The sequence below is a fragment of the Pinus tabuliformis genome, chromosome 2_2 (genome assembly GCF_031772625.1).
Source record: "Pinus tabuliformis cultivar Carrire ecotype Pingquan chromosome 2_2, CPIR1, whole genome shotgun sequence".
In the NCBI taxonomy this organism is placed as follows: Eukaryota; Viridiplantae; Streptophyta; class Pinopsida; order Pinales; family Pinaceae; genus Pinus; species Pinus tabuliformis.
In genome coordinates, this window is record NC_142300.1 from 72,862,329 (window position 1) to 72,877,046 (window position 14,718).

The window sequence follows — 14,718 nt, forward strand, 5'->3', positions numbered from 1 at the left end:
GGGACAAGAAAAGAACAGTCCCTTCTTTGCACATGTGGAGAGAGAAGCCTTAGAAATCCGTACCCAATCAAGAAGAGAGAGATGTGTGAAGTGAGTGAATTGTCCAAATGAGGAGGAGGCACCGTGTATTTATATGCAAATGTTGAGGATGAATAGACGTGACTGTTGGGCTTCTGATCCTACATTAGTTCGCTGGCCGACCTTGACAATTTATCCATAATCAAAATAAATTCATAATTCCATTTGTACATGTTAGAATGGGATGATCTTTAGATCAATCCTATACCTCTCGGAGAGAGGAATCTAATAAAAATATGGGCTGCCTCATATGAGCTGTCTAAGGTGAAGTTTGGCCCTTGTTGCCAAAATTAACACTCCCACTCAACTAGGGGGAACTTCACCTGCCAAATTGTCTGACAATCTGTACCATCACTGTCTTTGCTCTGCTGAACGATGAAGAAAGAAGAAATGATCGAGAATGTATCATACCATTCTCCACTGACCCGAAGTCAGTCTCCAATAGTAGAGAGTGTGTCGTACCACTCTTAATTGACCCGAAGTCAGTTTCCATTGATCGTAGATCAATATCAACATCCTAGCATAGGGAGTATGGTAGTACACGATGTGTCTATCAGTAGTACTATGGTCTCTATCCTCATTTCCCTACTCATTGGCCAGATGAGAGGTACTTCCCATGAATCCTCCACTGCATGGGTAGGATGTGTCGGCAGGAGAAGGTGAACCACTCATCCTGCTCATATGCCATAGGAGAAGGTGAACCACTCAACCTATGCATGTCACCATGTGGTATCCCAAGGGAAGGTGAACCACTCACCCTGTACATCTTGCACCATTAGGGAAGGTCGCTTATCGCTCCAAGAAGTACCCCACGCCCCCTGGAGCTCCCAAGCTCAACATCCATCTCATACAGGACCCTCATAAGAGGGTCTTTCCACGACTCCAAGTCGTTCACGGAAGGTTAAGAATTTGACCTTCCCCAGGGGCTTCGTAAGAATATCGACGACCTGTCCTAATGTGTTGGACCCTTATTGCTTCTCGTTGTACCATATCCCAGATAAAGTGGTACCTAATAATATGCTTGGAGCGGTCATGAAACACGAGATTCTTTGAAAGATGAATCCCACTCTGGTTGTCGCAAAAAATCATGGTGGTATCCAACACATGTCTAAACAGCTCACTAAAGAGTTTCCTCAACCAAACAGCTTCATAAGAGGCCAAACTAGCAGCAATGTATTCAGCCTCAGCGGTGCTCAAGTTAACCAACTTCTGCTTCCTTCTCATCCATGATATAGAAGAAGAACCTAGAGAGAAGCAACATCCGGATGTGCTTTTAAGATCCACCACACTGCCAACCCAGTCTGCATTAGAGTAACCATGGAGCCTCACATTCCCGACAGTGTATCTTAGTCCATAAGTGATTGTGCCTCGAAGATATCTTAAGAGATTCTTGGCAGCAATCCAATGTATGTGATGAGGCTCGACCATAAACTGACTCAATGTATTCACTGCAAAACATATGTCTGGATGGGAGTTCACCAAGAACATTAGGGCCCCCATGAGTTGACGATACTCAGAAGGATTTCCCAAATCGGGCCCAACAACACTTCCACAACTTCTTGAAGTTAAGTTCCATCAAAGCAGTCACGGACTTGTAGTCCCCCATCCCAAATCTTTCAAGTAGCTTCACGATGTATTTTCCTTGGGAAAGGAAAATCTCACCTGGCTTTTGCCAGACCTCCAACCCTAGGAAATAATGCATCAATCCTAGGTCCTTCATCTCGAATTCGAAAGTCAACTCCCTCTTGCATTGATGAATAAGAGGGTCTGCACCTGTCAGGAAGAGATTGTCCACATAGAGTACCAAGATGAGAGGTCTATCATTCTCAACCTTAAAGTAAAGGTTTGTATCAACTTCACTTCTCGTAAATCCCAGCTTCATTAGATAGCTATCGATCCTCTCATACCAAGCCTTGCGTGCTTGTTTCAACCCATAAAGGGCTTTCTTCAACCTGCATACATGTGTTTGACGATCTTGAATTTCGAACCCCTCATGTTGTTCTACATAGAATTCCTCCTTAAGTGAACCATGCAAGAAGGCAGTCTTGACATCCATCTAGTGTAGATTCCATCCTTGCGAGGCAGCAAGGGCTATGATCGAACGGATGGTGGTGTAGCGGGCAACTGGTGCAAATATCTCATCATAATCTACACCTTCCTTTTGAGAGAAGCCTCGAGCAACAAATCTGGCCTTGAACTTTTCAGCACTTCCATCAACTCCATGCTTGATCTTGTAGAGCCATTTCGAGGTGACAACGGATTTGTCCTTAGGTCTAGGGACCACATCCCAGACATCATTCTTCATAATCGACTCATACTCTTCGTTCATAGCATCCTTCCAAACTTGGTGCTTTGCAGCTTCTTCGAATGTGCAAGGTTCAGATTGAACAATGGTGCTCATTGCAGTTAAGTACCCTTGGTACCTATTCGACTTCTTACTTTCATGAAATGCCCCCCTAGGTGCATCATGTCTCACGGCATCTTCGAGAGTTTCCCTAAGCCATGAGGGTCTCCTTTACGAGGAGGAGGGCTCATGAGGGGGTGGATCCACGGGATCCATTGGTTCTTCAACATCGAGCATTGGCTCATCCTGTGGTTCTCCCTGCTTTCTTGAATCTACTTCTTTGTCCGTCCTTGGAAAAGGAAGGTTACTAATCTTCCCAAGGGCAACATCCTCATTGAAGGTGACATCATGACTTATCTCCACTTCTCTTTGACCAGGCACATAGATTCTATATGCCTTAGAAGTATCACTGTAGCTCACAAATGTTCCTTTCTTCCTAGAAGCATCCAATTTCCTTCTCTTTTCTTTCGGCACATGAAAATATACGGGACTACCAAAAATTCTGAAGTGAGAAACATCAGGTTTCTTACTGGTGAAAACTTCTTCGGGAGTTTTGGAGTCCAACGCTTGATGAGGGCATCTATTTTGAACATACACGACAGTGTTTGCGGCTTCGGCCCATAAGAACTTCGGAAGGCTTTGTTCATGAAGCATGGTACAAGTGGCTTTTACGATAGAACGATTCTTCCTTTCAGCAACACCATTTTTCTCAGGAGTATATGCTATAGTAGTCTCCCTCTTAATGCCAACATCTTTACAATAATTTTTGAACTCATTTGATTCATATTCGGTTCCATTATCGGTCCTCAATATTTTGATCCTCTTCCCGTTTTGATTTTCGACCAAAGCTTTGAAAGAACGGAACCATGAGAATAATTTGTCCTTCTTCAAGAAATATATCCAAGTCTTGCGAGAGAAATCATCCATAAAGATAGCATAATATAAATATCCTCCTAATGAGTTCACGAGCATTGCACCAGATAGATCAAAATGAATCAATTGCAATATGCTAGTAGTCTTGCTATCACTTGAGGGGAATGGTCCCCTTGTATGCTTTCCTTTGGCACACCCCTGACAAACACCTTCATGTTCTACTTTAAATTCGGGCATACTTGTCACCATCTTCCTCACATCGGGTAGAGCCTTATAATGTAGATGAGAAAACCTCTGGTGCCATAATTCGGGTTGAAGTGATGTGTCACAAGACATAGCTCCCAATGGGCTTTCTCCAACTTGATATAGGCTATCAACCCTGAAGTCAAGTGTAAGTGCATCTTTGAAATTTTTATTTCACATGTACCTTTGCATCGATGAATGCCACCTTGAATCCTTTGTCCTCCATTGCCGAGATAGATACCAAGTTCTTCTTTAGATCAGGTACGTATAGTACTTCTTGAAGATGAATGGTGTTACCCTAATTCAGTTGAAGAGTAACATTCCCAACTTCCTTCACGGGATAGGTGGCATTGTCTCTAAGGATAATTTCCAAATTTGTTTCCTTGTCAATCAGATTTGAAAGAGCTTCCTTATACCCAGTGAAGTGCCTTGAGGCACCACTCTCAATCAACCGGTTTCCCAAAGTGTTCGGAGGAGATGCAGTGGAGAGGGAAAATATAAGATAATTTTTTTTTTGTTTGTTATCAACAACATTAGATTAATCATACTTGGTGTTTCTTGCTCTCTTGGGAGGGCGTCCATTTCCTTGATGAGGAGAGGGAGCATTCCTTTTCCCTTGGTTGTTGAATCTTCCATTCCTTTGATTGTTGTTGCCCCTGAAATTGTTGTTGTTGTGGTTGTCATCATCATGAGGTGTATCCCTTCTATTAGGACACTCCCTAGCATAGTGACCAAACTTGTTGCAAACTAAGTCACAGGACACGTCCTCCAAGGTCCCGTGTCCCGTATTTTACGTGTCGGACATGAAAACGGCCCTAAAACGTGTCGAAAACGTATTTCATCGTGTCCTGTAAAATGTAAATCGTATTCGCCAGTTTTCGTCGTGTCCTGCATCTGGAAAACGCGTATTCTGTTGATAGAAAACGTTGCCTGAATAAGCTGCAATTTTTTTTGAAAGAAACAAATAATTTTTGAGTGGGGCAACTTAATGATCAAGTCTAGGCCCTAGTATTGATATGCTATTCATGGTAATGTTAAATTCTTAAAGTAAAAGTGACATTCTCCTTAATCTTCATTTTCATCCTTTTACTTAAATTTTTAACATTACCATGAAATGACTCAGGATGTTTGAGAGTGGTTCCAGCCTCATTGGATTTCATATGGAGAAAGTAGAATTTTAGATTTCATTCAAAATGCAGCAGACTTATCAGTTTTTCAAGATTTCAGGATTGGGAGATTGTAATGTTTCCAGGGGACACCACCCGCCCGGGCTACCCCTGCCACTAGTAGAGGACGTGGTCTACCTCCTATAGCTCCTACTTCTAGTTCTTCAGCTTCTAGAGCATAGCAAACTCCACTGCCAACTCCACCAGCACCAGCATCTACATCTAGAGGGAAAGGGAAAGCTGTGGCATTTTCTCGCAAGAGGGGCAGAGGAAATCAATAGGATTAGACTTTAGTTATTTTCTTATGTGCTTGTAAGTTGTACATGAACAATGAACATTGAATATTCAAGAATCAAGACCAAGCATATCACATTCTAATTTCTAAATGGTAAATTTTGATTCTATTTATTTTTTTAAAGTGAACTATGAACTTTGAGAAGTAATTATATTTTAATTTGATTAGATAAGTTGCAACCTGCAATTTAATATGGATAAAAAACTATATTTCGGTATATATATGTATTTTTATTAAATATATATAAAACGTGTCCCCCGTGCCCTGTTTCCAGGTCGCTGTGTTTTGTATTGAATACTCGTATTTACGTGTCCTCCGTGTCTCGTGTCATGTGACTTAGGTTGCAAATGAAGCATGTTCCCTTCCTTCTATTTTTGAAACCTGACCTTCCTTGACATTGCTTCTTTGAACTTGCATTGTTCTTCTTTTTAGCATGAGCGAAGAATGCAGTAGGATCATTCCTATTTGAAGGCATATCTAGTTCCATCATCCTTGTTTCTTCTTGTGAACATCTAGTCAACAATTTTTCAAAACCTGGAATCCCGTCGTTGTTAAGAATAGTAGTGTTGAACACGTGCCATTCACAAGGGAGTTCTCCAAGGGAAATGAGAGTAAGTTCCCTATCAGCAATAGCTTCTCCACTTGAAAGATGATCATTTTTGATCTCAGTAATCCTGATGAAGTAGGATTGAATATCTTCATTTCTTCCCTTCTTTATATCCTTCAGCTTGTTCTTGAGGAAAAGAATTTGGTTTGCATTGCTAGATTTGAACATGCCAACCAACCTGTCATATATCTCTTTTGATGTGTTCAAATCGGAGATGTAAGTAACTAAATGCTTATGAATAGAATCCCTGATGATCTTCTTGGCTTTGAGTTCACCCTTCTTGTACTTTGTCAGCAACCGATGCATTTGAAGGAGGTTCCGAAATCTTTCCCTGCACATAATCCATAACATCTTGCTCTTCTAAAGTCAAATCAAGAGACATCTTCCATGCATGATAATCAGACTTATCATGAAGCTTATCATCAGACTTGAAGTAGGATGTGGAGGCCATTGAATCTTGTCCTTGATCAGTCATTGCTCCTCTTAGTGATTGCTCTTCTCACTCTTGCTTGGGTTTTGTCTTCACCTCAGCTCTGATTCCATGTTAATTTTAGATAACAATGGTATGTTACTATGTTCTATGCTTAAGAGCAATTTACTTCAATTTTCTTATTAGCCCAATGTCAATTTCCAAATTAGCAATCACATTAACATGACAGTAAATGCAGATAGAACATAAATAAAACAGTAGAAGACAAGCCAAGACAAGAGGACATGAGATATGGCACCAGCCAGGGACAAACCCCAATGTGGGGAAACCCTTGATCAATTCTTCTTATAATTCTTCAAAAGTTCAGTAGAGAGAGAGTACAATATACAATATTCACTTGCCCAATCACAGTGAAATCTGATCAGTCAAACAACAAAAACAGAAAGCCCTAACCAGAAAGTCAACGCTGGTCAACAGGGCAAATTTTGACCTCCAAAACAGCTCGGTCAAACTTGGTCAACTCGGCCTCCAACAGCAAGTCAAATCAGCCCAAAAACAGTTTGAAAAAGTCCAGTAAAATCTGGTCAATAAAATTCAACGCTGCAGCAAACCCTAGCACAGTCAATGCTGGTCAAACAGAGGTCAAACAGCCTCGGATTTCGTGTCCAGAACTGCGGCCTGCCCAAACAGAAATACCCACACAAAACCGTGGTCAAAGATGGTCAATGCTGGTCAACACAGGGACAACAAAAGAACAGTCCCTTCTTCGCACGTGTGGAGAGAGAAGCTTCAGAAATCCGTAACCAATCAAGAAGAGAGAGATCTGTGAAGTGAGTGAAGTGTCCAAATGAGGAGGAGGCACCTTGTATTTATATGCAAATGTTGTGGATGAATAGACGTGACTGTTGGGCTTCTGAGCCTACATTAGTTTGCTGGCTGACCTTGACAACTTATCCATAATCAAAATAAATTCATAATTCCATTTGTAGATGTCAGAATGGGATGATCTTTAGATCAATCCTACACCTCTCAGAGAGAGGAATCTAATAAAAATATGAGCTTCTTCATATGAGCTGTCCAAGACTCCAATGTGAAGTTTGGCCCTAGTTGCCAAAATTAACATTTACATCAGGAGTGCCTAAGGCACATCTTATATAAAGTTCAAATAAAACACAAGTAAATGATCTGCATCAAGTTTGATCCAGTCATTTGACATGTGTCATACCAGCTGTCTATCAATACAGAATTAGTTGATGGTGGAATCTCATCCTAAGCAATGTCAAAGTTCTTTGGAATGATGCTTTCTTCACATGTATTACAAGAACAGCAAATCCCTGATTTCAAAAGTTTTCCCAGAAAGTGCTGTTCTGCACGGGGCTCCAAAACTGGTACTGGTCATATCTAGAGAAAAGATTGCAGTTTTTCCTCGTGTGTTGTGTTTTGGGCATTGATTTTTTTAATCAAATGCTACAGCTAAACTTTATAATTTCTCAAAATATTTTGTCTAGGTTTAACATTTTATGTGGTCATAATAGATATTCAACTAGTGCCAGTTACCTTAGCCTAGTTGCCAAAAATTCATCTGCTGTTATGCCTAGCTAGAAAGGTTAATGCCTTTTGAAACTTGAACATTCTTGTAATTCTTAATTATCTTCATGGAATGTGTTAGTTGGAATCATGAATTCTATACAAACAAGAAGCAAGTGACATGAAACATTTCTCTTTTCCTAGAGAATATATTTGGAGATCAATTTTTCTCATGTACTTTTCAAAAAGGGTGTCCAAAGACTCCAAACAAGTATGAGAAGCCAGTGGGTTTTAACATCATAACATTTTTGTCATGTTTGGTGGAAAGAGATATGTATGCAGTTTTAGTCAAAGGATACATTCTGATCAAATATGCTGAAGAATTAGATGCTTCACCTTATTCTGATTTTATTTCTGCACAGAGGAGAGGATATGATTCATTTTTGTATATATACCCTTCTGTCTCTAATTTCTGTTTTGTAAATTTTTCTCTATTAACATAACACATTTTCCAAGAAAGACAATGAAAACACACTTTAGATGTCCATATATCACTATTGTTTCCATATATATCTGAAATAGGAGACAGGTACTAGAAGAACTGTTTTTATTCCATTGAATTTTGCCCCTTTGTTTAATTTGTTAATGACACCAATTTAAATGTCAAATGGATTATAGCATACTCTACATCACAGGCACATCCATTTGTACAAACCTTCCATTTGAGACATTTTTTGAAGCCTATTCTTGTTATTCGTTATATCCCTGGTATTTTGTATGCATACTTCTAGATCCTTTGATTGTCATAACGATGCTGTAAAGGTACATAATTGGTTTGGAATGATGCATTTAATATATATATATAGATATATCTAGTGTTGACTGTTTTCTTGGATATACAATCAGATACAACACCCGAGGTGTCAGCTCAATCGATTTGACTTGGTGGTAACCCCTCACCATGATTTTTATGCTTTGACTCCTGCTGGACGGCAACAAGTTCCTCGTTTTCTATGGAATTGGATAACTCCTAGAGAGCCACCAGATAGAAAAGTGGTATGGAACACTAGGGAAAATGACCAACTCCTTTGTTATAAGCATTAGTTGCTGAGCCTGTTGTCCTCAGTAGAAAACAGATTTGATGGCACTGTTTGGTGTTTAGATTCTCAAATTTGTCAATTGCAGGTGCTTACGGTTGGAGCTTTGCACGAGGCTGATTTTGCAACATTACGAATGGCTGCTGCACAGTGGCATGATGAATTAGCACCACTTCCAAAGCCATTGCTTGTTGTGAATATAGGGGGACCTACAAGTAAGAATTTTTATACGTCTAAGTCTTTGAAAGTAGCAAGTTGTTAGTGAAAGCACAGTTGGACTGACCTTTTAGTAGATATTGTTAATTTTGAAATTTCTATATCTTTTTCTGGAAAATGTTTTTTTCTGGAAAATGCTTTCTTTAAAACTCAAGAGAAGCATACAACTCACTTGAAGGCATTACAACTGACCTGAACGCATTACAACTGGCCTGAAGAGGTTGGGCAGCACAAGAGGGCCACTTATGCAGGAAAAATGACCCTCTAGAGGTGAATCACATATCACAAGTACCTACATTTTGATAAGTTGCCTCAACAGGGGGTTTCTTTTCATTGAATTCACTTAGGACTGGCACATGGCACCAATCACTTTTTCCCATCTCCAAGGGAATTGAATCTGATGAATAGAGTTTCATCCCAAATATAATGGCCAAATCAATCAACTTAGAAATGAATGAAATTATATAAGCATCTGTAGATGACCAAATAACAGGTCGACTGGACTGGAAAGTACAACCTACCAAAATAGGTGATATAAGGGGTGCACAAGTCATCTCCCTAGAATACTAGAGAAAATCTAGAGCTAATAAACAAGAATATAAATGTGTATTTATTGGAGGTACAGTATCAAAGTAGTAGAGGATTAGACTCTAGGTAAAAAGAAGAGTCAGTTGCTATCTTCCTTAGAAAACAAACTGCATGCTTGAGTTCTATGACCTGTGAAAACTTACTTGAACTGGAGACCAATTTCTTGGGAGTAGTATCAACTTAGATCCAATGCCTTTGAAGCTAGAGTTTGAAAGTTTGAGACATTTTCTACTAACAAGAGGTGGTATTGTCAAATTCATAAATGTTTTTTTTTTTGAAATGTTTTGAAGCACTACCACTTAGGCCTTGAAATAAAATTGGTTGATGCATTTTAGGTCTGAGAGAGCATCGCTACTTTAGTTCAATTTTATTGTTTTGGTCCCTATTACAGCAAAATCTCACACTTCTGGAGATAAAATCCAAAAGCTCAAGTGTGAGACCCACTGCACCTCAGAGGGGGCCAATATCACCTCACCAACCCTCTTCTTGCTTCTGGATAGCTCTCCCCTTACTTAAAGGCAGTTCTCGCTATAGATCCTAGAAATCTAATGGCCTAGTCACACCAAGTCAAAAGCTCTCTAATGATTCTACTTCATGCTCCACCAATCAAATGATTTGATCAATTAGGGTTTAGGTGGAAGATAAGATGTTAATTTTAGATAACAATGGTATGTTCTATGTGTTAGAGCAATTTACTTCAATTTTTCTTATTAGCCCAGTATCAATTTCCAGATTAGCAATCACATTAACATTGAGAGTAAATACAAATAGAACATAAACAATAAGCAGGAGACAAGCCAAGACAAGAGGACACAATATTTGGCGGATGCCAGGGAAAAACCCCAATGTGGGGGAAACCCTTTGATCAAATCTTCTTATTATTCTTCAAAAGTTCAGCAGAGAGAGAGAGAGAGAGTATAATATACAAAACTTACTTGCCCAATCACTGTAAAACAGTCCAGTCAAGCTGCAGTCAACAGGATGCCCTAACCAGAAAGTCAATGCTGGTCAAACGAGTAGAAAGTCTCCTCCAAATTAGCTTGGTCAAACCCAGTCAACGTAACCTCCAAAGACAGTCCAAATCAGCCCAAAACAGTCTTGAAAAATTCAGTCAAAGTCGGTCAATGCTGCGGTCAAAGTTGTTGCAGTCAAAGTTGGTCAATCTGCCCAAAAAATCTCGGTATCTGTGCCAGAATATGTGGCTTGCCCAAACAGAGATTCTCCCACAAAAATTGCAGTCAAATGAAGTCAAACAATGCCTGGTCAACGCTGGTTGGAACTTGGTCAACACAGAGAACAGAAATGCTCAGTCAAACCTTCGCATGTGTGGAGAAGAACAAGCTGCCTGTGATTTGTACGACCCAATCAGATGAAAAGAGAGAATGGAATCTTGAGTTGTGAAATGTCCAAATGAGGAAAAGGCCTCTTCTATTTATACACAATGTTGAGGGTGAAGAGACACGTCTGTGGGCTTCATGAGCCTACATTAGAATTCTAGCCGACCTTGACAATTTGTCCATAGAAGAAATAAATTCATAACTCCATTTCTACTTGTCAGAATGAGATGATTTTTAGATCAATCTTGCACCTCTCGGAAAGAGGAATTGAATAAAAGTATCATCTCCATCATATGAGCTATCCAAGGTGGAGTTTGGCCCTAGTTGTCAATTTTAACACTCCCTCTCAACTATGGAGAAATCCACTTGCCAAACCATCTGTCAATCTGTACCATCTCTATCTTTTTGCTCTGCTGAACCATGAAGAAATAATGAAGAAGAAATGATTGAGAGTGTACCATTCCACTCTCCACTGACCCGAAGTTAGTCTCCACTGATCCTAGAACAATATCAAACATCCTAGCATAGGGAGTACGGTAGTACACGATGCGTCCATCGTTAGTACTATGGTCCCTAACCTCATTTCCCAACTCATTGGCCAGATGAGAGGTACTTCCCATGAGTCTCAGAATAAATGGGTAGGATGTATTTGCAGGAGAAGGTGAACCACTCATCCTGCTCATATGCCATAGGAGAAGGTGAACCACTCATCCTATGCATATATCAACCATCATGGGGTATCACAGGGGAAGGTGAACCACTCACCCTGTACACAACGCACCACTAGGGGAAGGTGAACCACTCACTCTATGGTTGCTCATAGCTCCAAGAAGTACGCCAAGCCCCCTAGAGCTCTTAGAGCTCAATATCCAACTCAAACGGGACCCTCATAAGAGGGTCTTTCCACGACTCCAAGTCGTTCTCGGAAGGTTAAGAATTTTACCTTCCTCTAGGGCTTCATAAGAATATCTGCGACTTGTTCATCAGTCCCAATGTGATGGAGCCTTATTGCTCCCCGTTGTACCATATCCCGGATAAAGTGGTACCTGATATCAATATGCTTGGAGTGGTCATGAAACACGAGATTCTCAGAAAGACGAATCCTACTTTGGTTGTCGCAGTAAATCACAGTGGTATCCAGCACATGCCCAAACAACTCACTAAAGAGCTTCCTCGACCAAACAACTTCACAAGAGGCCATACTAGCAGCAATATATTCGGCCTTGGCGGTGCTCAAAGCAATCGATTTCTGCTTCCTGCTCATCCAGGATATCGAAGCCTAGTGAGAAGCGACATCCTAATGTGCTCTTACAGTCCACCACACTGCTAGCCAAGTCAGCATCAAAATAACCATGGAGCCTCAAATTCCTGGTAGTGTATCTCAGTCCATAGGTGATTGTGCCCCAGAGATATCCCAAGAGATTCTTGGTAGCAATCCAATGTATGTGATGAGGCTCGACCATAAATTGACTCAATGTATTCACTGCAAAGCATTTGTTTGGATGGGAGTTCACCAAGAACATCAACGCCCCCACGAGTTGACGATACTCAGAAGGATTTCCCAAATCGGGCCGAGAAACACTTCCGCATAACTTCTTGAAGTTAAATTCCATCGGAGTAGTCATGGACTTACAGTCTACCATCCAAAATCTTTCAAGTAGCTTCACAATGTATTTTCCTTGGGAAAGAAAATCTCACCTGGCTTTTGCTAGACCTCCAAGCCTAGGAAGTAGTGCATCAGTCCTAGGTTCTTCATCTCGAATTCAGAAGTCAACTCCCTCTTGCATTGATAAATAGGAGGGTCTGCACCTGTCAGAGAGAGATCATCCACATAAAGTACCAAGATGAGAGGTCTATCGTTTTCAACCTTAAAGTAAAGGTTCATATCAACTTCACTTCTTGTAAAACCCAGCTTCATCAGATAGTTGTCGATCCTCTCATACCAAGCCGGGGGGGCTTGCTTCAACCCATCGAGGGATTTCTTCAACCTGCATACATGTGTCTTTCGATCATGAACTTTGAACCCTTCGGGTTGTTCTACATAGACTTCCTCCTTAAGTGAACCATGCAAGAAGGTGGTCTTGACATCCATTTGATGTAAATTCCATCCTTGAGAATCAGCAAGGGCGATGATCGAACAGATGGTGGAATATCGGGCAACTGGTGCAAATATCTCATTGTAGTTCACACCTTCCTTTTGAGAGAAACCTCGAGCAACAAACCCGACCTTGAACTTTTCAACACTTCCATCAGCTCGATGCTTGATATTGTAGAGCTATTTTGAGGTGACAATAGATTTGTCCTTTGGTCTAGGGACCACATCCCAGACATCATTCTTCATAATCGACTCATACTCTTTGTTCATAGCATCCTTCCAAACTTGGTGCTTCACAGCTTCTTCGAATGTGCAAGGCTCAGTTTGAACAATGTTGCTCATGGTAGCTAAGTACCCTTGGTACCTATTCGGCTTCTTACTTTCACGAAATGTCCCCCTTGGTGCAATATGTCTCTCGACATCTTCGAGAGTGTCTCTAAGCCATGAGGGTCTCCTTTTTGAGTAGGGCTGATGGGGAGGTGGATCAATGGGATCCATTGGTCCTTCAGCATCGAGCATCAACTCATCTTGTGGTTCTCCCTGCTTTCTTGTATCTAGTTCTTTGTCCTTCCTTGGAATAGGAAGGTTCCTAATTTTCCCGAGGGAAACATCTTCATCGAAGGTGACATCATGACTTATTTCCACTTCTCTTTGACCAGGGACATAGATTCTATATGCCTTTGTAGTATCACTGTAGCCCACAAATGTTCCTTTCTTCCTAGATGCATCCAATTTGCTTATCTTTTCTTTCGACACATAAAAATACATGGGGCTAACAAAAATTCTAAAGTTAGAAACATTAGGTTTCTTACTGGTGAAAACTTTTTCAGGAGTTTTGGAGTCCAATGCTTGATGAGGGCATCTATTTTGAACATATACGACAGTGTTGGCAGCTTCTCCCCATAGGAACTTCGGAAGGCCTTGATCATGAAGCATGGCACAAGTGGCTTCTATAATAGAATGATTCTTCATTTCAACAACTTGTTGTAGCGGCTACAACCACCCTCCAAAATTTTGCCTTAGCCCATTTTGGAGTCTCCCTACCAACTTTTCACAACAGCTTGCCTTGCTTCAGTGTTTTACATGCACAAAGGCAGCTTGTCGATCACAACTTGATGCATTTCCCTCACAGGCTGTTCACCCAAACTTGGTCCAGTTGCAGGTTGAGCAACTTCCCCTGGAAAATTGCACATTTCTGGAAGGAAACCAACCTTCCCTCCAGAAATTGCGCAATTCTGTCTGGCAGCCTGCTAGGCTCCAAAATTGCGCAATTCTGCCAGCCAACACTCTTAGCAGAAATTGCGCAAATTTCCCTAGTAGGGTTGCTCAGCCTAGAATTTGCGCAAATCTGGGCAGCAGTTAGCTACTCTGCCCAGAAATTGCGCAAATCTCCTGGGTAGTCAGCCCAGCTCCCAGCCAGAAATGCACATTTCCTTCAAGCAGTCGAACAACCTCTTGCATGTGTAGCTGAGTTGACCGGTTCCCTCCGGGACCGAGAAAAACAGACTTGCATGCATGGGTTGCTTCTCCCAAGGCAGCATGCAAAGGCATCCCTTGTTTCAGGGATCTATTTTTAGCAGTTGGAGGTTACATGCAAGGATCATTTCAGAAACCTCCCACCAAGTGTCGCTTTCCCTAGATTTGTGGCATGCGCGTCACAACCTCGATGTTATCAAAACTCATCAATCGGACGCCACAGAGCTCATTCCTCACATCAACCTTGCAGCTCTGACATCCCACATCACATCTAGGAGCAGTCGGCACATTCAGCTCAGCTGTTTTGGGGTAATCCTGCTTCCCATGCCTTGTGTTGCATTTTTGT

The 14,718-nt window shown here is 41.1% G+C and overlaps 1 protein-coding gene across 1 annotated transcript in view; it reads left to right on the forward strand.

The window, feature by feature from the left end:
• The window catches only part of ELM1 (fission ELM1-like protein (DUF1022)), a 159,415-nt gene that overhangs the window by 109,253 nt on the left and 35,444 nt on the right, over positions 1-14,718 (forward strand). Inside the window, exons 4-5 of the mRNA XM_089404303.1 lie at positions 8,470-8,619; positions 8,749-8,875. Coding sequence (XP_089260429.1) covers positions 8,470-8,619; positions 8,749-8,875 — 277 coding nt within the window. The remainder of the gene's footprint in view (positions 1-8,469; positions 8,620-8,748; positions 8,876-14,718) is intronic.